This window comes from Meleagris gallopavo, chromosome 17 (genome assembly GCF_000146605.3).
Source record: "Meleagris gallopavo isolate NT-WF06-2002-E0010 breed Aviagen turkey brand Nicholas breeding stock chromosome 17, Turkey_5.1, whole genome shotgun sequence".
NCBI classification, from domain to species: domain Eukaryota; kingdom Metazoa; phylum Chordata; class Aves; order Galliformes; family Phasianidae; genus Meleagris; species Meleagris gallopavo.
The window spans coordinates 9165732-9191457 of record NC_015027.2 but is presented as its reverse complement, the minus strand read 5'-3'; the positions used below and the strand labels follow the sequence as shown (position 1 = coordinate 9191457).

Sequence of the window (25726 nt, the reverse complement as noted above, 5' to 3'; positions counted from 1 at the left end):
CTGCAGGACGGCTGTGGCTGATTTGCTCACGCTGCAAACTCCTTCACTGCAGAACTTTCCTGAAGCTTTCTCTCTGCAGCTGTCTGCCTGTCCTTTTTCTGCAAGCAACATCTAACACAAGCCATAAGTCATTATGGAGCACAGTCGGCACAGACAGACGTCCCACAGAAGGGAAGGGCCCTTTTTCCCTTCTGGCGAGCAGCACTCCAGCATCAGCAGAAGAGCAGGGCCCTATTGCACAGAGGGGCGGAAGGCAGAACGCACACATCACATGGAGGGGAACACGTATTTCTGCAGCAAGACTCGAGGGAAACTCCCTTACAGAGAGCTCCAGCCCAGCATCTCCCCTGCATTCCAGGCAGCCCTCCGTGGCCATGGCAAAGCCTTCTCAGGCTGAGCCAGACCTTCCCATCACCAACACCTCTCTTTTTCCTCTTTTTTTTTTAATTTTTTTTTAACCTGAGTTGAGAAATGAATCCAAATCCACACCACAGACATTGCACGACACCACAGATGCTCAGCCCCATACTGGCAGTGCTACAGAGGCACTTCATGCAGCGTGCTCCAGGGCTGCGATGCTGGAGAGCCACTGCAGGAAAGGTGGCTGCAGTGCATCTTCCAAAAGCAAAGACCACTCAGAGATGTTGGGTTTCACCCACCACGACCTAACTGGAGACCTTCAATGGGCTCAGAGGGCTTTCTGAGCAGCCCCATAAGCACACAGAAACCTGCAGGCACCAGAGGGACCATTTGCACCGTTCAGCTGTAAGCAGCCACTCTTCCAGCTAACAGAGGAAGACACAGGCACCTTCAGAAGGGAAAGTCAGGACAGCCACTAGGTCAGGAGCTCTCACTTGCCTTTCAAGGAGCTCTCCCTAATGTGGGTTGCAGAAGGATGGGCAGGAGAGCAGACCCCTAACACAAGCAGCTAGAATAAGGCAGGTACAAAAACCTGGTGCCTGGAGATCCCAGACAAGGCCAGGACCAGATCTCGGTGTTCAGAGGCATTACAGAGGCTGAATTTTGAAAGAGAAACCCAATGCTGAATTTGGAGCTCTTCCAAAAATCCATCTGCAGACAAAACTCTTGTGTGCTCAGATACCGTAGTAACAAACAATGTAAAAATCCAAGGGAGAGAACAGAGCCCTAAAAATACTAAAGGGGATGCTATGCATCAAGGGACGAGATCAAAAGAAGAGGAATTTCTGTGATCGAAGTCCCTCTCTGCTACTGGCAGAACCTCAGATGTTAGTAAGAAACTGAGTGCTGGCAGCATCCCTGTCTTGCCCGGGCTCGCAGGGCTGGCTGCATTCCCCACACCATGGGTAATGGCCATGGAAGGAAGCAGCTTTATTTCCTCAAAACAAAGGCTGCAGAGCCTGGGTTGGCCCCCAGCAGGTCTGGCAGCCCTGATCTCCCAGACCCCCAGCGCTGACCTGGGATGCTGGCAACTGCTTCTGCAGTTGGGGTGGTAACCGAGTGCTGCACCTTCACTGCAGCAGGGCCAGGAAGCAGCTGCCGGGCCCTACCTCCAAAGCAAGTCTTTAGCAATGCAACAGAATTGTACAGATCTTTGGTTAAGTCACTGGAGAACGCTGTGCAGATCTGAACCGGAGCCCCCAGCACTAACACTGAGCGCAGCACTTGCAGGGCGATGGGTACTGCCAGTTCAGACAGCAGCGTGTGTCCAACTACCTCACTTCCACAGCTGTGGCACGTCGAGAAAAAGGGAGAGGAAGCATTGGAGGGGAGTCCCAGCTCTCTGTCTGGATGCCTTGTCTTCCCCAGGTCCTTCACTTGTTCTCGATCAGAGTCTGCACTTTGTACACAAGGTCTCGAGCCAGCTTCAAGATCTGCTTGGTGTTGTGCCGCTCGGCCATTTCTGGAACACAGACAGAAGGAACCCACATAGAGGCTACACCCAAGTGCCCAGCAATTTGAGGATCCCCAGGTCCTCTTCTGCCCCACAGCCAAGTCCCCAGGCATCAGCTCTCGTGGACTCCTGACTCTGAAGGGCCATTGTTAAGGAGCTCACCTCACTGTGAGCCTGCAGGAAGCACAACCTATGCTCACAGCTGCCTTCAAGCAACAGGTGATGCAGGCTGTGGCCAAGGACGGCTCCCCAGGCATTGTCTGAACTCCTCAGAAGCAAGAGATCCCTTTACCACCACGTTCCAAATATCAGCATCACACAACATACACTGTTCTTTTTCAACATTTACCAGCACAGTCAGGACATGACTGTCTACAGTCAGCCAGACATGCTGTCTACCTCTGAGCAACTGCCACAAATTCATCCCAACAGAATACAAACCATACCATTGAAAAACTTGATGATGTCTGTAAAATCCATGTTGTTCTCCAAGATGATGTCCCGGTACATTTCCACCAAAGCCAGGGCTATGAAGAGCACATAGTGTGCAGAGGAAACGTGTGCAGCTGCCCAGATGGTCTCCCAGACGGCGAACACATCGTCATACACCAGCTCTGTTAGGAGAGGAAAAGCCCAACAGTCACACATCAGCCACAGGCTTCCATCAGCCTGACTCACAGCAGCATTCACTGGGGAAGATGTGCTGGTGGTTTCTTGCCACAACAACCTGTTCCAAAGAACAAGTCAGTCATCTGCAGAGACAAACATTCTGGCCTGCAGCAGGTGGGATAGACTGCAGGACATAAATCTGCTGGAGGCTCACCAGCAGCTCTGGAGCAACAGGTTCTGATCTAGACAGAAAAGTCAGCCACAATCCTAGCAGAGAGAAGCAAAACAGGAACACGTGGCAAACCCTGCTTTCAACTCCCCTTCACTGGTCTCAGCTGTCCCTTTCCCTGCACACACCTCTCTTGAAGTCCAGGAGAAACCATCGGTAGCAGAAGTAGAAATGGGTGTAATCACCATTCTGGTGCATCAGCTCAAAGAGCTCAGAGTCTAGAATCTGCCAAGAAAAGCCAAAGGAAATCCATCAGTACACACCAGAGACACCAGTGATCCTCTCCCTGCTCCCATTGCTCTCCTCCCATCTCTCTGTTTCACACCTTCACCCTCCTTTGCAGCCCTGGCACAGGTTATTCCCAGGCTCTCCTTACAGCCCCTCTGCTCCTCTCCTGCTCCCCACAGCAGCCCTTTCTCAGTCCCCATCCCAAGAACAGAAGAGGCTGTCGAACCCAAGCCAGGGCCACCCTACCTGGATCAGGGATCTCATGTTGGCAAAGTGAGTGTCCATGGCTCCGCCGTGGGGGAAATTCTGATTCATCCTTTTCATGAGCTCAGTGAAACAGCTGAAAGCCAGGGCCTCTGCACAGGGAGGAGAGATGGTCACTGTTCCCATGCATGTCACCACAGCTGCCCCATGCAGGGAAAGGAGCATCGCTCCCACTCCACACACACAGAGCCAGGAAGGCACAGCAGGGGTAACCCAGCAGACCCTCTCACACCCCCACCACAGTGCTGGGGAGGGGGCAGAGCCCTCCACTCACCGTCATCCAGGATGACCAGGAGAGGAGCCAGCAGGTCGCACATCCCCTGCACATAGCCAATCTCAATGTGCTGCCAGATGTAGCTGGGAAAGAGAAGGAAAGGCAGCATCAGCCCCTACCCCACACACCAGTGCCACTGCCTGCTGGCGTGTGACCTGCCTTCGTTCTTCACATGCTGGCATGCTCTGCAAGCTGCCACCAGCCCATGAGCACGGGCAGTTGGCACATATCAGACATGTTTGTTCCATTATACCTGTGCTCTGCTCCCTTGCAGCTGGCCTGTAAATGATTAAGTTCCCACAGTGACTTTCAGGGAAGTCACGCACGGTACAGCACTAGATCAGCACCATGCAAAGACTGCTGCATGGGGATGGGTGCAGGGAAAAGTGAAAGCAGAAAGCAAAGCACACTGCAGTGCCTGGGCAAAGGGTAGAGTTTGTGCAGTTATCTCCCATTCTCACCCTGCCCCTTGATTTGTCCCCTTGTCTGGGGAAACGCCAAGGGGACACCGCCTGCTCCGCTTCCCTGGGCTGAGCATCCCAGGAAGCAATCAGCCCTGCAGAGATATCTTCCCATATTTGGTAGCAAGACAAAATGTGTTCAGAAAGGATTCCGATCCACTGCTGGCACAGAGAAACAATCCTTTCCACCCTGCCCCCTAGTCTTCCAAATCCTGTTGCATCGCAGGTCTCATCTCAGCACAGATCTCCAGCTCTGGCTGCCAGATAAAGCGACAGCTCCAATGAAACAGCAGCTTCTCCTGATATTTACAATATGAGTAATGATGTTTTAGCCTCCACTGCCCCTGCAGCAGCCACAGCAGCTGAGCTGGAGCTGCTCTGAGTCGGTGAATGTCACACAGCAACCTCTTAGTCACAGGGAAAAGCAAAGAGAATCAGAAACACACCCAGGTACTCCTGTCTCCTTGCGTAGGCACGAACCACTGCGTTGTTTCAGGTACTCCTCATTAGCACCAGAGTTTTGCCCAGCCGATCCTCACGCTTAATTTTCCAGGTTCATCCCCCAGAGCAGACGGGCTGCGCTGCATTCACGCACACGGGCAGCCCCAGGGAGCCCTCAGTTTGGCCCAGGCTGTGCTCACAGCCTGCCCAGCACCCCACACGGCCTGGCCCACATCCCAACCCCGCTCCCACCTGCACATGATGTTGCGGAGCTTCTCCAGGTTGGTGGGGGTGAAGTACCAGTAGTTGCGGTCGCACCGCTGCACGTCCTTCTCGATGCGATGCAGGTTCACCGTGTACATGTCCAGCAGCTCCGGCTGCCAAAACAGTGCCAAAATCGATTTGTTTTCAAAGAAGAAACGACAGGTGTAAATGCAAAAGAACAACGTGGCAGGTCGGGGCAGAAGCTGGACAGCCCCTGTGCACACAGCTGCTGGATTAGCACGGGGCAATCGCAGGTAAATGGTGGAGGCTCACAAGGAAAGGCAGCAGTGGCCAATACTTACAGAGTAGGTGACACCTGTTGAGGAGACGGGGGACGCTTCGCTGTTAGCCAGATCAGCCACAGCCAGCGAGTCCAGCTGCGGGTACAAGCTCTCCATCTCTGGTTCCTCAGAGAGGTTATCCTCACTCTCCACCAAGCTTTGCTTTTCAGCTTCGCTGTCTGCCCAGCTCTCCACCACTGTCAGTGCCACAGCATCACAGCCACGCAGGACCGCTGCCGAGCTCCCAGCCACAGAAATGAAGTCCATGCCTCCACCCGTGGGAAATTCGCCTTCCAGGCTGTCCTGGCCCTGCAGCTTTTCCTCCTGCAGGGCTCCATCCAGGTCCTGCGGGGTCGGCTCTGAGCCGCCCGCCCTCCCCTGTGAGCTGGCTGAGGACTTGGTGGTTTCCAGAGCGCTGTCCTCATTGCTGAAGCTGCGCTCCGAGAAGCCCGAAGTGATGGAGAAGTTCTGGGAAGAGGGGTGACCCGAATCAGGGGAACACGTGCCGTTAGGGACGGTCCCATTGGGGATCTTGCTTTGTTTGCCATCTTCGAGCTGAGTGTCTGCTTCCGTCTGCTCCACCTCATCAACCGACTCAAACACCTGCACGAGGGAATTCCTGGGCATAGGGATGGGACAACCCTGGAGATGTCCTCACCCTCAGGTTCCCTGTTTGCCCTTGGCAGGTCAGTGCTTGCCTTTGCACAACCCAGACCCCCAACTCCCCACTCCCAAGAACTACACTTGACCCAGTGCAATCAATGGGGCAGAATGTCATTTAAACCAACTGATTAAACATTACCAACGCACCGAGCAGCCAAAAGCCCTCCTGTGTGAGGTCTGCTGCTCACCTGCGTGCTGGAGCTGGAGTCGCTTTGCAGCCGGACGTGATTCTGTCGGCCGGAGCTGCAGCTCTGCGAGGACTGCAGGAGGGAGAGAAAGGACTGAAATAGCAAAGGGCAGTGGGTCTGGGAGGAGGGGACACATTTGCACCACGCTGCCAGAGGTGGGCACTTCTACATGTAAAGAGGGAGGTAAAAACGCACGCAATAAATTCTCCTGTTTGAACCTGGCCTCAGCCTTCCACAAGCCAACGACCAAACCAGCACAGCGGTTCAAGTGCTGTGTGTTTGGGTCTGAACAGAACTGCTCTCTTTGGGCCTTCACAGAGGTCATGCTGTCTCCTCAGAGTGCAAATTTCTACTAATCTCTGTCCTAATTTGGCAGCAAAGCGACTCACCCCGTCTCAGTTTACATAAACGATGAAGTCACGGGCTATAAAGCAATCCCTCGAAGCATATTAACGTTTGTTTTCCTTTAAGAAAAGGACAAGTATTGATGTCTTAAGCCAGACTCCATCAAGGCAGCACCTCCAGAAGCCAAAAGCACCATTCTCTGCCTCCCAGCTGAAGCACAGAAGGACAGGCTGGGCTCTGCAATGAGCAGCTCAGGGCTTTGCCCCACAGGTTCCCCGAGTCTCCGTCTGAAGGCTGGAGCCCACAGCTGCTGCACGCAGATCTGGGTGTACAGAGCATGGCAACGACATCACACCGAAACAATGGGGTTTTTAAGAAAACACACTGCTTTCAGAGCAGCAGCAGGAGCTGTCCCCACCCTAACATTGTGGGGCTCCGGCAGAGAGAGGAAGGGCGACAGCTTTCCTCCATTACCATGGGAGCGTTTTATAACAGGAAATTTCAGGTTAAGATGGGAAAAGGGTGAAGTTTGGCATGTATGAACAGCCAGCTCCCCTCCCAGCACACAGCATTCCCCGTGCAGGCAGTGAGCACAAAGCCAGCACTACGGCGGAGATGCTACAAGGATGGGAACGATTCACAGAGCCGCAGCAGTGCCAACCCACAGCCCACTCCTCCTCTGCGTCACCCCTGGCACAGAGCCCTCCCTGCCCTCCTCCGGCAGCACACAGACCCCAGGAACACCAAGGGATGCTCCACAGAACTGGGGCTGCTGCCCTCTGCCGGGACCACTGGCTGCAAGCTCCCAGCGCCCTGCTGCATGCCGACAGCCCACCTGAGCCTCTGTACTCTCACCTCATTGCTGATCGTTGAGTCCCTGTGCATCATCCTCTGGATGTGGGAATCCAAGCTGGCCCCAGAGGAGCACTTGGCCAGAGCTGCTGCGTGAGACTCCTTCTCCCTCTGCCGGACGATGGCCTCACAGCCCAACCACTCTGCCATGGTGTGCTCGTAGCAGGTGCGGATCTGGTCGTCAGCCTGCAGCAGTGGGACAAAGGGTCTCTGAATGGTGTGGGCTCTGGCAGGCACGTGGATGCTTGGAGCTGGGAAGCACCACAGGCACACCGATGCAACGCACCAGGCTGCAGAGCTGGCAGCACGCTCATACCAACCTCCTTCCTTTCTGCTTCTGTCATCCCAAACTGATAATGGCCCAAAAGGAAGGGCCAGACAGCCTTCCTGATCTCGTGCTGGATCCCACCGTAGTAGATCAGCCGCAGCAGCTCCTGGTCCTCATAACTCTGCGTGAAGAACTCCACGTCAGCACAGACACAGGCAGGACTGCGGATGCAAGCACTGCCCCAACCTGGCCACCTCCAGCTCCCAGAACACTGCCAAGATGCTGACCACTACACGCTCATCCACTGCAAGAGCCTTCTTAGATCCCCACTTGGGCTCAAGCACAGCCAGAAGCCCCTGCAGATGGGTATTTTGGGAACTACTGGCTCACCACAAGTAGCCCACCAAAGCTACCCAAGGGTACCACCGTGCCACTGTGCCCCAGGAGAGTGTTTTGACAGCACTGGCCCTACCGTGCTGTCCTCCAGGTATTTCTGCCATATGTCCACAGTCAGTCCTGAGCTAGCACTGCAGGGCACGTCGGGAGACACGATGCTGTGGTTAACCAGTGCAGAGAGGTGGGTTCGCACCGTGGAGAGGTGTCTGCAGTAGGCCAGCCCTGCAACAGGCAGAAGCAAAAACTGACCCTGAGGAACTAAGGATGAAGGGCGAAGTGCTGGGGACAGCTCTGATCAGTCCTTGGAGGAGGTCCTCTCAAGCCTGCTGGGACAAGCTGGTATCTCATTGTCTTTTCCCACCAGCCCTGATGCTTGCTGGATTGCAGGCTGATCTTCAGACCAGAATTCAGCTGTCTGCTCCCAATCCTGAGCATGTGAACATGGTGCTATACATGCAACAGGCTGATCCTGGTCCCCACCATCCTGCTGCCTCAGCACCACTCTGCCCTGAGCCCAGAACCTTGTCCCTTGCCCAGCATACGTCCCAAGACACCACAGATGCAACAAGTACTCACAGCCATAGAAAGCCCGGGAGAGGATCTGGTACTTCATATTGTCACACAGGAGCTTCAGAGGAGCTCTGCCAACAAAAACAAGCCAGATGTGAGGGGAGGAAATGTTCCCATGCCCTCACCCTCCTGCTCGGATCTGACTGTTCCAGCTTTGCCTTCACTGATGCACCTCAGGAGCTCTGCTCAGCGTGGGAGCAACATTCTTGCATCCAGGGCACAGCCATAGAGCAGCTGGAACAGCCCCTACAGCACAGCTGCTCTTGTTTGGCTATCCACTGAATCTCAGCTATAAGCCCTGCTGTATCCAACCCTACTTCATAGAATCATAGAATGGCCTGGGTTGAGAAGGTCCACAATGCTCATTTGGTTCCAACTCCCCTGCTGTGTGCAGGTCGCCAACCAGCAGCCCAGGCTGCCCAGAGCCACATCCAGCCTGGCCTTGAATGCCTCCATGGATAGGACATCCACAACTTCCCTGGGCAACCTGTTCCAGTGCCTCACCACCCTCTGAGTGAAAAACTTCCTCCTATTTCCCAAAGTGAGCAGCACAGCCCTCCTACCTCTCATGGCTGCAGCCGTTGGCCGGCGCACCGTCAGAGGAACCACTCTGTGAGCAGGAGGAGCAGGAGGACTTGCGGGTGCTGGGCTGCCATATGGGAGGGAGGCCAGGGCCCTGGGTATCCATCAGGTCCTGGGGCACTGTGAGGGCAGAGAGAGGAGTCAGACACAGGCACTGCCCTGAGGTCGGGCTGGCAGAGGATCAGCAGCTGCAGCACCCAATTTGCATCCCAAGGAGACTCCAGCAAGCAGGCAAGGCCTGCAGCAGGTGATCACAGCAGTGGTGAGCTCAGGAGAAAGGGAAGGAAACAAAGAGCACTGATGAGAGAGAGCAATAGAACCACCTGCTAATTAACGCAGCGCCTTCAGCGAGCTCATCTTAAACCGAGTGCTGACTGAGGCAGAAAGGAAACCTCATCATAGAGAGACCAGGGACAACAGGCCGTCACAAAGATGGAAAAAACATGATTGAAAACTACCACTGCCCCAGGAGCAGTGGATCACTGGAAGGGAAAAGCCTTCATCTCTACAACACCAGAACCCCATCCAGGCTCCAGGGAAAGACAGGAACATCCAAATCACAAGGCAGGAGAGAAACATCTTGATGAGGGAAACAGCAGGAGCACTCAGCAGCTCTTGTTGTCATTTGTTAAATTCCTGCTTAAACTCAGAAGTGCTATTGCAATGGCCTCAATTCTGCAAGCTGGGAGCTTGAGCAGCCCCTGCCCTTCAGTCTGGGTAAGAAAAACGCTGAACTATTCCTATTAAAGCCTTCTCCCTTTCCATCATACTGAGGAGCAGCTGATGGGTCAGTGACACAGAACACCTCTGCAGGAATTGCCAAGTGACAACACAGCGAGCAGTTGCACAGACATGACGACAGCTGCATTACACTGATGCTGAGCTGCTCCCCGAGCTGCCAGGGGGGGTTGGGACACAGTGGAGAGAACTGGAGACCATTTGTGGATCACCACCGCCTTGCTTGCAGCTGGAGTCCTCACCACCTTCCCTCTCCCAGCAGTGATGGAGATCACAGACGCAAGGAATGGATGGCAATGACCATTAATGGTAACTAGAGACACAGAGACAGGACGGGCACAAATGAATCCAGGAAAGAATTTGCAGAGGAGAAAGAACTGATGCAGTTCCACTTCCCTCTGGGAAAATCTGTAGGAAGTGCACAGACTGATGACGCCAGCTGAGGTGATAGCAACAACTCATTTAACAGAAAATTTGGCCCCCAGCACAGAATTTTAAGGGGTAGATCAAAAGGAAGCTCCAGCTATCAGCTATTTTAACCTCAATTTGATTTTTATCTGACTCACTGGGTTGCGTTAGTCAGCCAAAGGCAGAGAAAGCTCATCATCTGCAGGGATGATGCAGGAGATACGGTTGCCCCCTTCTAGCCTCAAAAGTATGGAACGAGATTTTGATCAAATTTCATAGCTTTCTGTTACATTTTTGTCTTTCCCCTTCACAAAGCTATCTATGATGCTTCCAGAGACCCATGAAGGTGTTCTGCTACAGAACAGTGAAGACAAATGCACAGCACTTCAGCCAAGCACACTGTTCTGATCCTTCACAGCTGGACATCAAGAGAGAGGTTTCTTGTCTGGTGACTCCAGCAGCATCCCCTCCTTGCTGGGGTTGTTTGGAGGTGAAGGCAGGTGGGCCAAGCCTGGCAGCACACAGAGATCTGCTGCCTCTGCACCAGCACTTGGCCTAGTGAGAGCAAGAGGAGAATCAGCCCTGTGGTCATGTCATGATGAGAAATGACCCCATTCAGACACCCATTTTCTGGAAGGAGGAAGAAAACATGACCAAAGGGAAGCCTGCTGCTGAAATAACGTGCAGGACTGCAGAAACTAAGCTTTCCATGGCAAGTGGAAGGTATAAAAACACATGACGATTAATTAAACGCTACAAGCAAAGCCTGTTCCTCTGGAACTCCTCCCTGGTGTGATGTGCACCAGCACCGTGTCCCTGCTCACTCATACACCAGGTAATAACCCACCCAAAATGTTCCCTGCCAACGCACTCACCGAATTCAGACTGTGTCCCTGGGTAGATTATTCTGAAAACATAATCTGTGGCTTCGTCATCTTCCTTGTCAGACGCAGACTCGGAGGAGCCCTGGGGACTTCGTTTCCTCAGCCTGGGAAACACCTTCCCCTACAGAACAAAACCTGCTTTTCACAAAGCCCCACCATGCAGGGCAGTGTGATGCTGCCTCACTGCTGACCTCCTGCCCAGCCAGAGCACTTTATCAGCCTGGGTGACGTCTGCAAGTTTTCTGTGCTGCAGCAGTCTCTGGATCAAGTCTGGATTACGCAGAGAACACATATCTATGCATCCCTTCTATGCACACAGTACGTGCACTGCATGGCAAGGTCCACGAGAACCAGACCATCGCATCCCACTTTTTCTGGTTTGACTGAGGAGGGTGGATGGGGTGCTGTTTGAAATGCAGCCTCCAGTCACACCGGGCAGCAGAGCTGCTCTGAGACACATCCCAAAAGGCACGCCAGCAGGAAACCCCCACGCATGGGTTCAGGAAGCAGCCCAGCTCTGTGCACCTACCTTTCCCCGCTGGGACCAGAGGGGTGGGTCCAGCTGCCCATGGGGCAGGAGGCCGTTCTCCAGGCAGGACAGGAACTGCAACAAATGCCCTCCTCTGGGGAACCGCAGCGGAGGCCTCTGGATCCCATCCTGGCTCACCAAGACAACCGTTCCACCACTGTCTACTATAAGCAACAGGGACAGCAGAGAGAAGGCACGCATGAATGAGGGAAACATGACCAGCCAAAAATGCAGAAGCAGGCAAGAAAGCTCAGGGAATTGTCTTTCTGGCATGCAAAACAAAGATTTTTCAATCCTCGCTTGGATTCTTTCCTAGGTGCATTGCAAGCCCTGGAGAAATGCTGCCTGGGAGATCAAACCCTCGAAACCACAGAGCACTGCTCTACAGGGAGTCCTCTCCAGCCAAGCACCACAGCCAGGAGCTGATTTAAAGTATTTCCTAGAAGCACTTACAGAGTAGTGACCACCCAGAGCTCCTGACATCTGCCCTGGAGCTGAATCAAAACATTCCATCCCCATACAGGCCAATGTGCCAATGCCAAGGCGATAACAGCCCCCAGCAGCCCCTGCTCTGGCCTTACCTTGCTGGTGGCAGTGCAAATAGACGATCTCCTCCAGGCGAATAGTCATGGCATAGTCCCAGTACACACTGGAACAGAGAAAGAGAGCAAGCTTTAGTTCAGGCATGCATCAGGCTCTGCTTCTCTTCACTGCAGCTCCAAATCCTGCCTCCAGCTATCCTGACACTGGGGGAAGCTACAGACAAGATGAGTCCCAGCAGCAGTGTAAGTGCCACCAGGCACGGAGTAAGAGGCAGCTTCCTTCCAGAACCAGTTACTGCCCCTGCTGCTCAGTGAGGGCAAATCCAGCTCAAGCCTGGGCTCCTGTACTCAAGGGAGTCAAGTAAAACCCAGCAATCTGTGCTATTTCAAAGCTGAAAATAGATTTGGTTCATCTGTCACTTTACCAAAATAGTGCTTCAAATGAAGGTGTTATAATACGGCTCATAAAACACATGGAAGGTAAGAGTCACTTCTTGTAGGTTCCTACTTTGCCATCCAACTCCTCTCCTCCTTGGCCACGTCTGACACTGGGAAGTCTTAGAGTTTAGGCTCATACCCAAGTCAAAAACCCAGAAAAGTAGCGTTGAGATGAAAATAGCACTTTAGAGGGAAGGTACCAGGTATAAGGAAATGGCCCAGGTGCCAAGAAGAAAGAAAAGATGAAAAGAACAGAGATAAACAAAACCCAGAATGCTAGAATTGAAAATAAACAAAACTGTCAGCAAGTTTTGTTGAAGATCTTTACCCCAGGCCAAAGGAAGGATGTTCTAAATGCTGCAGCTTTCCTGGAGGATTTGCTTTGTTTTGTTGGTTTGGTTTTTTTTTTCCTTAGAGGCAAACTGGGACCTGCCATGACTCAGCAGTTAAGTTAAAAGACTGCAGCTATCAGGAGAAATGCCAGCAGCCCATAATGCAACTTCAGGCAAAGGGCATGGCAATATGCTGCTCAGCTGATGTCTCCTGAGTAGTCCTCAGCTGGAGGAATGAACCCCAAGGGCTCTGTTAAATCAGAGGATTTGGAACACCTGCACAGAGGATCAGCTGAGACAGCACTACAAAATGGAACCCACTCTGTTACCAAGGTATTACTATTCAGGAACTGATCATGTCTGCAGATACCCTTCCTTATTTAGGAGCTTCTCACTTTCCCAGTTTAACCAGCAACAGAGGAGAATGATAAATCACACCGCTGGGCACCTTTTAGAACCCTCTCCAGTTACTTCGCTGAACACTTCCAGCAGAGAAGGGCTACATCCACAGCATCTCCCACCAACACAAAACCCATGGGAACCTTTGGCCCTTCTGCCCCATTTGAGCACACTGAGAAGTCAAGTCACCTCTTCTCGTAGTCCAGATCCCCCACGGAGCCATTCATCAGCTGGTTGGGAGTCCACTTCAGTGCCATGATGTCAGCAGTCTGGTGAAGGGACAAATAGCCTGGGATGGCCTCCATATCATCTCGCTTGAGAAGGGAAATGCAGAGAGAGAGAGTTGAGAGCAGCCTGGATGGCACCAGAAACAAGCAACACCAGCTCATGCCTTCCAGGGCTGCCCCACACCTGGAGCACAGTCTGCTCACCAACAGCAAGGAGCCCACAGAGGGCCTACAAAACCTAGCAGCCAGCAGGACACCTTGGAAAAGGGCTGAGAACCCAGCTGGGGCAAACCTGACGGCCTTGCCTAAGCAGTTTTAACTTCATTTCTTGAAATACAGTAAGCAAAAAGGGACAGGAAAGAGGGTTTTTTACAGGGCAGGGAAAGAAGCCTGCTTCTACACAGAACTCTTCCATTTGGTTGGAAGGATCTGTATCACCAGGACCTCAACTAAGACATTTCAATCGCTGTCTTCCCAGAGAAGAAATGAGTCTGTCCCCTTCCCCATCACAGAGCAACATGGGCAGAGCCACGTGGTGGGGCAGGAGAGCAGTGTGTGCCCCACTCAGCACTCACTGGCTGCACCAGGACGTTGTTTTTGCCATAGAGGAGCGTGGCTCGAGAGTTCTGGTGCAGTGACTCCACGTAGTCCCTGGCAGACAGCGATGGCCGGTCATCCATACTGCCACTCGAATGCCTCTTCTGAATCTGGAAGAGATCCACCAACAAACAGGAGGTGAGCGTGGACACCTCCTCCTTTCTAACAGCTTTTCTTGAAAGCTCATTCCCTCCTCACTCATGAAACTCCCTGATAGATCTCTCTCCCTGTGCATCCTCCAAGAGGATTCCTGGCTCTGGCCAAGCACTCTACTCACAGAAGCCCCAGGAGTGTCCTCTGTATGCAATAAACCAAGCAGACCTCAGCTGCCTTCTCTCACAGCTCATCCACGCTGCTCCCAAAGAGACCCAACAACGCCACATTGGCCCGGCACACCCACAATCTCCACAGCCCACACTGACAGAACTCCTGGCGTGAAGATGTGAATTATCTCCACGTTTCCACCCTGTATTATCAGAGTGGAGCTGTGGGGCTGCCCCACTCCCACTCACACAGAGCGCCGGGCGCTTGGTGGGTGAGTCCTGGCGGCAGTGTGAGCTGTGGATGCGGTGCCGCTGCACCAACTCATCAGCAGAAGGGTCTGTCCAGAAGTGGTCAGCTGTCTTCATCTTGGTGTACTCCAGGGCACAGGGCCCCACTGCACAAAGAAAAACACAGACATGAGGAAGTTATTCCACTGCTCAGGTCACCGGAGCCCAGCATCCCCAAGTAGGGTGAGCACGGGGCTCCGCACACATTGCTGCACCATGTAAGAGCAGCAAAGAACTCAGAAGTGGTTCTGCCCATCCAGAGCTAGTAAGTTTTTTGAAGTTCTTACAAAAAAATTCATTGAATTGGGATCACAGAACCAACAACTCAGGTTTGGGAAGTAAGCTACTGAGTAGGGTAAGAGGGAAGTGTTACCCAACAAAGATGCAAGAATCGGTCCATCCACAGGATCCATCAGGAGAGCTTCTTTCTCATAGTATTTACTAGAAGAAATGAAGAAGAGTGGCATGCTGTAGCATTTCAGCCCCCTGGAAGAGCTGAACGACAGAGACTGAGGCTTGAAAGCACTGTAATGCCCTCCTCTGTCTGTCTCCCTCCCTGATGGTGAGAGGGTAAGGAGCCTGTTACAGGCTGTTCCGACTAGCTAAGAAATTGCTGGGGGATGGATGCCCTCCTGCAGCACAATGCAAGCATCACTGTGCACTAACAAAACCTTCCACTTCACCAGGACAGGACACCTCAGCACATTGCTCCCAGAAGACAAGGACAACGTGGTCCACAACATCAGCAGAGCAAGCATGGCCTGTCCTTTTTAGGGAGCACACAGGGCTGGCCAGCAGCAGCAGCAGCTGGAGTCCCCATGCTGGGAACAGAGTGACACAACTGGCACAGAGTGACTTCTCCAGCCCACCTGGACGCATCTCAACCAGCAAGCACCTCCAGCATGACTGGAACAAGCTGGAAGGGTAAAACGTTGGCTGGTGCCAGCACTCACCTGCTGTTCTCTACTAAGTAATGCACGATTTTATCCAAGACTTTGTCAAAGAGGGCTGTGCGGATCCAGAGGTGCTTGATGGCCTGAGGAGACAGGTTGGGCAGCTTTGGCATCTTGCGCACATTCTCTGGGATGCTCTGGACTTGATTTCGTCTGTGGAGGCAGAAGGCAACACATCAGAGACTGCTCCTTTCATCTGTCCCATCCCCTATCCCAGAAGGCCCACGGCTGTATCTGAAAACTGTCTTCCCTAAATCTGTTTCCAGCTCTAAAGGTGCCCTAGGACAAGTCTCTGCCCTAGCAGAGTCCCACTGCTTCCCACTGGTGCCCAAGGACAGCAGTTCATAAGCAAAGCAGCTTATCTCAGGACAGCTGAAAGATTCCTGCCCCCAGGTGGCTGCTCCATCCATCTCCCTGGGTCCCGTCCAAGGATGAGTAAGCCACACTTAAACAGAGGTTGAATTACTGCAGGTTATGGCCCTGTACAGTAAAGCAAACCAGATTTGGTTCCGGTTGGCTTAATGCACTGGTCCATAAACCCTGACAGTTCAGGAGCTGATGTGTGTAACTGTCCTTACAACATGACACAAAGGGCAGAGAAAGGAAGAACCACAACTCACCACTTCCCAGAGAACCAACCAGTTCACTCAAGATATTAAAAGCCCAGGGAAGGACTCTGCTCCACTGCAAGAGCAACTCCTCCTATGGAGACTCAAGGTGGACACTGCAATCCACAGCTGTGCTCAAACTAAGCACCCCCATGCCAACATGCAGGCAGCCCCTGGGATAGCAGCCGTGCTGTTGCCTTACGCGTTCTCAATGAGCTGCTCCAGGTCTTGCACCTTCTTGCAAAGCTCCTCAGCAGGAGGAAAGCTCTTGCCCACCTTCATGAACAGAGCTGCTATTTTGTTGCTGCGCAGGAATCCTGCTGCCCTGCGCTTCAGCCCATACAGGACACACGCTTCCACAGCAGCTGCAACAGAGCAAACTCATTAGTGAAGCAGCAGAGCTCACAGCTGTGCTGCTCCCACATCACCACTGCCTGTCCTCTGCTGCATCCATAACTTCACTGCACAGCAGAGACATTTCCCAAGAGGGAACCAATGTTGTATTCTGTTCCTGTCTCAGCAGACGGAAGGTTAAGGTACCCAGATGTTATTTACCCAAAGCAGCATGCAGTTCATATGGTCTATCTTTCTGCCTATCAGTTCTGCTGACTGTACAGAGATTATTTTAGATTTAGAAAAAAAAAAAAAAAAGAGGTTGGTTCAGCTAATTTGGGCAAAAGGAACAGTCTGACACAAGTAAACATGAACTGCAGGTATGCCAAGATGCAAGTGCCTGCTGCAGTCCAGGATCCAGGGTCTCTGTAAACCCCCGTGCATCACCTCCTGGGCACTTTGCAGGGCCCTGCTGAATGCAGCTCACCTCTCCCTTGCAAGCAGTGGGGTTGGGGCACCCAGCTCTGCTGCCCAGGAGCCCGGCAGCAGCTGCACAGAAGGATGCATATGGACACAACAGCACTGGCAGCATGCCTGCCAGAGCCCCCTGGGAGGGCTCAGGATGGATGTCTGGAGTCAGACACAGACTTATTCCATCAGATCAAAGCACTGCAGAAATCTCCTGGCCCCACGGGTGATGGATGTGGCTGTGCCAAGCAGCTCCCTGACATGTCAGCACCCTGCTTCATGCTGCAGAGCCAACATGCCTAGCCTCCCCGCAGCTGATGCACCTCTCGCTTGGAAAGCCAAGCCCTGTTCACCCAAAGCAGCCTCTGGAAGCAGTTGCATGGGTGCCCCGTGTTTAAATAAAGCCCTGCACAGACCCTCCTGAAGCCTAGTCAGACTGCAAACAGCATGGATAGATCTTCCCACCTGTCCCAGAGCACTGTTTGCAGAGCCAACCGCCAATGGCAAGGCAACTCCTCCCTCCTGACAAGCACCCAAATCATTCCATCCCACATCCATCATTTATTCTGCACTACGTGGCTGAAACATAAGTGCAGACACAAACAGCCCTCCCTGCCTGAGCCCACACCCAGGCACTGCGCAGTGCCCAGGGGGCATCTCCCCAAAGTGCAGGCAGGTCCCAGCCTTGTGCAGGGTGGAGCAGCGGGCACCCAGCTCTGCCAAGTGGGTTGGGAGCCAGCTGGAAGCAGAACCACAAGCAGAAAAGCCCTGTGAACATTGAGCCTAACCTCTGGGCTGCCCCTGCTTGGCACAGACAGTTCTGCTCTGAGTTTCCAGCAAGCAAGTTAGAGCAATTGTGCTTGCACAGGAAAGCCAGCAGATTGCTTTGCTCGCATCATAGCCAGTGCAGCACACGCTGCTGCCAGCTAGGGAGCAGCACACAGAGCACCTGGAGTACTACAGCAGCACAGAGCACTCAGCATCCATCCTCAGTGCCATACCCAGAACCTCTGCAAACACTGCTCCTGCTGACAGAGTGCAGACTACGTAGGGGAAGCTCTCCCTGTGCTCTCCCCAGGGCTCAGAAGCTTGAGCACACAAACTAAATGCAATTTTCCCACATTAAGCCCAAGAGTAACGGCGTTTTCTTTTCTAACCTTGTGATTTTTTGGAGCCCGGTTCATTATTTCCTTCTGCCCCCACCGCTCACATTCGCACTGCCCACCCCTAAGGGCATAAGCTACAACAGAGAATGGCACGGGCGCTCTGGCTGCACCCAAAGACTGCAGAGCTGTCAGAGCACACTTCCAACCCACTCGGTGGCTGAGCACAGAGGTGAGCTCAGCACTGATGCACGTAATGTGCCCCATGGGACGGGCAGCCCCCAGCCCCGCCGCCGGCCCCCATCAGCTCCCAGGGCAGCGTGAACATGACAGGTGCCAGCTCGCGTTTGTCTGCTTCCAGTGAGGGCAGCTGCCCTTTGCTGCCTGCCCACTGCTCTCATCAGAAGGGCTTCGCGGTACGTTGGCTCTGGGAGGATGAGGAGGGCCCTGCGAGGAAGGCAGCTCTCCCAGAGGAAAGGGCAGCTCTGCTCAGCCAGAGCCAGGCTCGAGCACGCTCTGCTTGTCAGCAGAGGAGGTTATTTATAAGCTCCCTCAGCTCACCGAGAGCTGCAGCAAAGCATCCAATTTAGAGAGCAGCACAGCCTGGCTCCTGGTCCTTCCACCACCCAGTGGCAGCACGGTGGCATCAAGAAGAACCAGAAGGAACCAACCAGTCCTGGTGCCTGGGTGCCTCAACTCCGTGCTGCAGGCGGCTATAAATAATTGCAGGCTGCGGAGCCTCGTGCTGCACAGAACACAGAGAATGAGTCACACCTTGAAGCCTGTTCTGCTCTTTCGATGCCTTTCAGTCGGCAGAGCACAAAGGCACACAGACCCCCCCGCCTATCACCTGCTGTATTCCACCCAAGGGCCTGGGACAAAAGGAAGAAGGCAGCCTCTGCTCTCCAAAATAGAAAAGGAGACTTTCCAGCCCGCTTCTCTTTCTGCTTTGTGTGTGTGCCCACTGATGCTCTGGACTCATTCAGTGGTGATGGTGCTAAACGAGTTACTGGAGCAACTCCTTCCAAAGCTGTCATCACTTCTGTCATTTACTTCCCGGGCTCCAAATTAGCAAGCTGCCCTTCAGCAGTTTGTGCATGGAGGAGGGCTGCTCCCCCTCTGCACGCTGCCGGCAGCGTTTTGCTCAGCAGCAGCCACACGGCCCAGCATGGGCTGTGCCAGAGCACAGCTCAGCATGGCTCAGTGAGTGTCCCTGAAGAGCAGTGACAGTCACAGCACACTCAGTGGGCACAGGATGGCCCCTTATGTGGGAAAGCTCCAAGGCCGAGACGCAGCTAAGGGGAGTTGCTCGCTCTTGGGAAGCCTGGGCTTCACTCTTTTTGCTTTAAAGAACCTTGCAATGCTGAGGGCACTGCTGGGTTCTGCACCAATGCTTGGCAGCAGCTCTCCCATAGAATCACTTGGGTTGGAAAGGACCTTAGAGCCTCCCCAGCTACAAGCCCTGTTGTGTGCTGGCTGCCCAGAGCCCACCCATGGCCTAGGGCATCTTCAGGGATGGGGCACCCACAGCACTTTGTGCAGCCTGTGCCAGAGCCTCACTGCCCTCTGAGTAAAGAATGTCATCATAATGCCAAACCTACATCTTCTCTCTTCTAATTTCACACTATCCCCCTTGTCCTGGCAATATCAGACCCTGTAAAAAGTTGGTATCCCAGAAGGGAGAAGGAGCTTGTAAGCTCCCTTTAAGCAGGGCAGCAGCTCTGACAGAACCATCCATTGCAACGCCAACTGCTGCTGCATTACACCTAACGCTGCTGAGAGAAGGGACTATAAAGAAATTGAAAAGCATTGAAAAGAAAACACCTGGGGAGATTTAGAAGGAATATAAGAAACAAAACTTTACAGTGTGGGCGGTGAGGCACTGCACAGGGTGCCCAGAGAGGTGGTGGTGCCCCATCCCTGCAGACACCCAAGGTCAGGGGACGGGGCTTTGAGCACTGCTGGAGCTGTGGGTGTCCCTGAGCACTGCAGGCAGCGGGAACAGATGGCCTCTAAAGGTCCCTCCCAACTCAAGCGGTTCTGATTCTATAAAAGCACCGTTGTGCAAGCCAACTGCCAGGTGGGAAGGCAGCAGGGGTCTCGCTCTTCTTCCATAGAGGTCACTGCTTTTTCCCCATAGCAGCAGCCACTGGCAGCAGGCGGAGGCAGGTGGAGGCACCAGGCACCTTGCCAAAGCACACTCAAGCTCTGGGTGAGTGGGTAAACACTGGACACGGACAGGGCTGGGCACACGCACAGCACATGTCTGACGAATGCTGTCTGTCTGCCCACAGCCCCTCGCCCGGCTCCATCCCACCCGCACCACAAAGCTGAGCGATGTCCTCATCCAGGCAGCGCTGAGCAGCCAGCTCCAGACTCAGGGCTCCCCACACCACAACAAACACATCGATCTGACAGCATGCAACGCTCCCTTGTTATCAACGGGCTGATGCTAATTGGGTTCTGCACAGCTATGACATTCACCCACCCCATCCAGCACTGACCGCCTCCAAGGAGCAGATGGGTGTACAGTGTGCATGGTGGCCAGAGCTGCACAGAAGGCTCAGAACAGCAAGAACAACCTCATTTTGACTGCAATGCCTCCCCCAGGCACTCACCGCAGAAGGAGATGATGTGGCTGCTATCCTCATGCACAAACTTCCTCGTCACCGCCTCCTCCATGATCTGCTTCACCTGTTGAGCAAACGGGCAGTTAGAGGGGTTGTGGAGCTTCACCCCCAGATCAGAGCAGGACCTGGGGTGGAGTGGGCACAAGATGGCCTGTGTGGGACACGGGGTCCCCAGCAGTGCCAAGGTCGGCTATCAGCCAGCACCAGCTGTGACCAGGAACTCCTCCGCATGGCCATGCAATCATGCTGCCCTCCAGGCGTTGCTCTCGACACATCCCAGGCACTCATTTCAGCTGACTTAATCAGAAGGAAACTGTCACGTATGTTGTACACCAGGAACACAATTATGGGAAGAAAATAAATGTGGGTGCCCCATCCCTAGAGGTGCCCAAGGCCATGGATGCAGCCCTGGGCAGCCTGATCTGGTGGGGGGCACCCAGCCCATGGCAGGGGGTTGGAACTGGGTGATCTTGAAGGTCTGCTCCCAGGCACTCTGCTTTGCACTCTTTGGTTTCAGCAAATGTAGGGCAAAGCGCTCACAGGGCAGAGATGTGGGTGTGTGAGCAGCTAAGAGTACTGAGATGTTCTCTCTAAAGGCAAAAGAACGAGGAAAAAGGGCAGGTCAAGAGCTAGCCAAGCAAACCTTGCACCTGAAAAGCCTCTAATGGCCTCGTTGGGGGAATTAAAGCTCCTTAGGAGGATAAAATCGAGGCCAGTTATGCACAGCTGGCAGGCCAATAAAGGAAGCTCTTTTATGAAAATGGCTTAAGAAAAAAGTCTCACTGTGACCAAAAGCTGCACCCAAAAGCTGCAACCGACCCTCTTGGTCACCATCTGCTGGGGGCACGGGCAGGCCAGAGACACCCCAAAGCCCCCAGATAGAGCAGGGAAGTGCTCCAGATCTGAAATTTCTTCTGCAGTATTGTAATGGGGAGCTATCAGGGGAACCGTCTCTCACTGAATCATCCAAAAGCACAAATGAAGGATCCGTATTTTAAACCCCAAAACAGCACAACCTGGGAGAAACACTTGGGAATCAACGCACACAGAACATAACCAAATCACAAACTTAAAACAAGCCGCCGGGCTCAGATTGAAGCTGCATATCCAAATATTTGGCAGCTGCCATCCCACTGCTGGGTTGCATCACTCATCCCATCACAGTGCTTGCAGGGCAGGGGCCATCAGCTCAGCACTGCTGTGTGGCACAAGGGGCCCTCAGTCTGGATGGGCACCCAGCTCAGTGCAGCAACCCACAAACAAGCCCTGCCAGGAGATGCAGCGCAGTGGAAAATTACCCACTGCAGGGAAAAAAAAAAAAAGATGAAGAACCCACAACGTTGTATTGACTGAGGTTATCGCACTGAGCCACATAAATCAGAGGTATTTAAAGGAAGAGAAGTGGGAAGGGCACTGCAACAAGGACACTTGGCCAGTGCAAAGGGCTACGTGTGAGCTACGTATGAGGAATAAACCCTGGGAGCGAGAGCACAGCGCATTCAAACAAAACAATCCCCTCTGCCCACAGGGGGATGTCTGGGGCAGCTGTGGGCACAGCCCAGAGGAACGCTGTGGATGCTCCATGGGAGCAGAATGCTGCTCCCAGCTGTGAGCACGGGGCTCTACACTCTGTTTGTTTTTTGCATGTTTGCTTTGCCGATTTCTCACGAGCTGCCACCTTCTCATGCTCATTGCTGCTCTGATGACGTGCTTGGAAGTTAATTCTAGCACTGAAAAAGCCCATCTACCCATCAGCTTTGCTGCAACACATCCACGCGGGGACCCTTTGGTGTAACCTCACCATTCCTTTAACTGCTTCACTCAATCAAGGTCCCATTCCAAGAATAAGCTCTGCTTAAGCTCTGCAGCAGTCCCCCATACCTCATGCAGGGTTTGTCCCTGCAGCACGGCCACTTCTCAGGTATTACACAGTGCTAAGGGATCACTTACTGAAACAGACACAGTGTTAAAGCACGGAGCGTTCCCACAGGTCTGTATTTGCAGACAGCGTTTTGCAGCAGACTTTCTTCGGAGGCATCAAGTTTAAGTCACAAATCCATACACGCCACGCTAATTTAAGATCTCATAAGCTCACGCTATAGCTGGAGCTATTCCTGTGGTGTTTGTCAAATGCAAACCTCCATGCCATCTGTTGGCACTGCTGTCACGCGCTCAGCCAACACCGCAACGCTTGGGGAGGAACTTCAGCTGTGTCTCTGTTCTCAGTGCCTGATCCTGAAGGCTTGCCCTGGTGCTCAGCTCTGCACAAAGCACGCGTGCCCTGAGCTGCTATGGAGCAGTGCCACGTGCTCAAGGTGTGTGGTGGCATTAGAATGGAGACCTGGCAGCTGGAGGAGGAAGAAACTGATCTCATCTCCCTGAGCGCTGGGGAAGACAAGGAATTGAGGAGCAGAGCTGCCTTGTGCCGGGCAGGAAATCCAACCAGAGCAGCTGGAGGATGAGACACCAGTGCCTTTATCTTCAAAAGGAGAGAAAATGGCCCCCAGCAGTCAGTAATGCTCTTTTCAGAAGAGATCAATGCAGGCAATTGAGAAATGAGGCATTAAAGCCTCCTGTTTACTTCTGATACAGGGATGTTTCAAACAGGCTGACCGTGCTGCTGGAGAGCCCCTCTTTTATTACAGACCCACAGCTTATCATCTGCATCTTCCTTCTGTCTAAGCCACACAAAGCCTCGCTTCTTCAATTTGGCCTTGAGGACGCTGACAGCGAGTGCCATCCATTCTTCAAATCTTAATAACCTGGAATTAATTCACAACTTTCTGTTGTGCACCTGGATGAAGGAGCTGGCATGGACCCCGTGGCTATTTGAGACGTGCACGCATGGCTGTGCTCCCAAAGGAGGAACCCACCCTGCAGGAGCACCGCTCTCAGGGGCTGCTGTGCTTGGCCACAAAGCAGACAGCACTGCTGCACAGCAGGAGCTGACCTGAGGGTGGAATTGATGTAGTTATGTCTGCAGCAGAACGAGAGAGCAGCTACAGCAGCACCCATCCCAGCTATGAAGGAACCAGTACATCCCATATAGATGGAAGGCTATGGGACAAGAGCCGGCAAGCAGGCTGAAAGTCAATTGACAACTGGAGCTGGTCTCAGTGACCACACGCATCCCTTCCAGTGAGTTGCAATAAGCACATTTTCAGTCAAAAATTCAATCCGGGATATTTTGGGGTCGGAGTCCGTCTGATAAAGGCTCCAAGAGAAAACCAGAGAAGATTTATGTTACTTTTCCTGCATAACAGGAAACAGAATTCCTCTGAAAACCATTCTGCCACTTCTCCCCTACAGCCTGCTGACAGACAGTCAATTTTGCAGCTTTCAAGATCAGTTTGATTTATTATAACCATATGGGCACACACACACACACACACACACAAAATTGACAGTGACAGCCCAACTCATTCCAATCCACAAACCTACTGCAGAGCAGGACTTCTTCAAAATAAAAATGCATTAACCATGGCAACAACCAAATGCTGGAGTCCATTTGCTCACTGTAATGCTAAGGACAGTTCCATCTACTGTTTACCTATCTCCTCTCATCAGGCACTGCCTGCACAATGTTATTATTCCTTCCGCTATTGCCCCAGGGCTACAGATGTGGCGTGGCTTCCCCAGTCCCAGTGGAGCTCACTGACACATGGGAACACCATCAGATTCCAAAACGCCACAGCTGAGGGCACGCAAAGCAGGCTTGGTGTGATGGGATGGAATATGGAGTTCTGTGAGAGGTGAGAATGCAAGGGGTGGGAAAAGAAAATGAGGATTTCTGCAGTTGGCACTTCCTAGCACTGCTCCAAAGGCTGTGCAGGCTCCCAGCTCAGCCTGAAGTCAGTCTAAAAAAGGGAAGAAAATAAAACAGCAAAAGTGTGTGTAAAATGGGCTTAACGAGCAGATAATGAGCAACAGAACACCCCATCACTCCAAGTTGCAGGGATGTCACTAAATAATTCCATACATAACCTACAGTATCACATTTTCCTTTTTTTTTTTTTTTTTCCTTTAAATCCTAACAGAGCAAAGAATGCAGAGCACGGGTCTGACATGGAACCCCTGCACCTGTGTGTCTGCATGCAAACAGCCCTGCCTGCAGGGCCAAGGGCAGCAGCACAGTGCTGGGAGAAACCCTGGGGCAAACACAGCTGCCTGCGTGGCAAAGCAGCAGCTGAGCCCAGAGCAGTGAGACTGCCTACGGGGAGAGGCTGTGGGCACCCCATCCCTGGAGTATTAAAGGCAGCCTGAGATGGTGAGGAGCACCCAGCCCATGGCAATGGGGTTGGAACTGCTTGACCTTTATGGTCCCCTCCAACTTAAGCCATTCTATGATTTTATGAAAACCTCTGTTCTGCATCAGCACTGCCCTCCCTATAGGGCAGCTATGAGGCACCTGCTGATGTAGTTATGTCACACAGTGACACACGGACCGGTGGCATTTCAGCAGGGCAGAAAGGCTCTTCCCATGCCCTACCTCACTCCTTCACCTCCACCTGCATTCACCAACCCCTCATGCAGCACAGCTGATCCATTAAGAACCAGCAGACAGCTCTCCTGTGCTACCAGAAGGGCACATCACAGCCCTCAGCACTCCTCCTTTAGGCGCTTTCCTCAAACATAGGGACCCTGGAGAGAGAGAGAGAGAGCGCACACAGAGAGAAGCCCAGCACCGGCTGCCAGCATAGAAGATGCTCCTGGTGAGCAGCAGTGCCCACTGAGGCCCAGCAGGCTGCAGAAAGAAGCTCCGTCCTCCTCCTCCAGCCGTGCACCCAGCAGCCCCATCCCCACCTGCAGCCTCGGGAGGAGCCGCAGGCAGACGGCAATAACGAGATGTCGGCTTCATCCACGATGCTAAAGAAATGTCACAGCCTTTCGCTGGTTTAATAGCTGTCGTCAAGGCAACGAGTAGTATTGCTCGCCACCACGCCCGGCGCGGGATTAAAGGTGGGGAAGGGGTCTGGATGAACAAACGCAGCGCTGTCAGCTCCCCCGCTCGCTCCCAGGAGGGGCACCGCTTCCCCGAACCCACCGTGGATACACGGAGATGCTCACGAACAGAACACCGCACGCACCCAGCGCCCAGCACAGCCGGCCTGCAGGCTCAGCCCGCGGCCAGGGATGCTCTCGGTTCTCCGTGGCACACCGGGTCTCCGCAACGCGTCCCGCTCGGGGAACGGCCGCCC

The 25726-nt window shown here is 53.3% G+C and overlaps 1 protein-coding gene across 2 annotated transcripts; it reads right to left on the bottom strand.

Annotated features, from left to right (window-relative positions):
* Window positions 1-435: 435 nt before the first annotated feature.
* On the bottom strand, window positions 436-20938 carry SGSM1 (small G protein signaling modulator 1). Of its 2 annotated transcripts, XM_031555998.1 has the most exons (24): window positions 20517-20938; window positions 16197-16359; window positions 15387-15539; window positions 14807-14874; window positions 14395-14540; window positions 13861-13992; window positions 13248-13372; window positions 11929-11996; window positions 11348-11511; window positions 10810-10939; window positions 9660-9839; window positions 8770-8908; window positions 8213-8277; window positions 7713-7858; window positions 7293-7421; window positions 6976-7158; window positions 5776-5847; window positions 4946-5527; window positions 4632-4756; window positions 3478-3560; window positions 3186-3295; window positions 2840-2936; window positions 2320-2487; window positions 436-1882 (listed from the first exon to the last, which is right to left on the bottom strand). In XM_031555998.1, the coding sequence occupies exons 1-24, from the start codon at window positions 20578-20580 to the stop codon at window positions 1794-1796; spliced, it is 3381 nt and encodes a 1126-aa protein (XP_031411858.1). In that variant the 5' UTR covers window positions 20581-20938; the 3' UTR covers window positions 436-1793. The 2 variants fall into 2 exon arrangements, with proteins under 2 accessions (XP_031411858.1, XP_031411859.1); XM_031555999.1 differs by lacking the exon at window positions 9660-9839 and having other exon boundaries at window positions 20517-20936.
* Window positions 20939-25726: the final 4788 nt, after the last annotated feature.

Excerpts from the sequence above, each read along its gene's own strand:
- SGSM1 (XM_031555998.1), bottom strand. The coding sequence starts at position 20,580 with ATGGAGGAGGCGGTGACGAGGAAGTTTGTGCATGAGGATAGCAGCCAC. Across the intron at positions 7,159-7,292 it reads CAGAAGCAGAAAGGAAGGAG|GCTGACGACCAGATCCGCAC; the intron begins GTTGGTATGAGC and ends CCACTGCTGCAG. Across the intron at positions 5,528-5,775 it reads ACTCCAGCTCCAGCACGCAG|GTGTTTGAGTCGGTTGATGA; the intron begins GTGAGCAGCAGA and ends TCCCTCGTGCAG.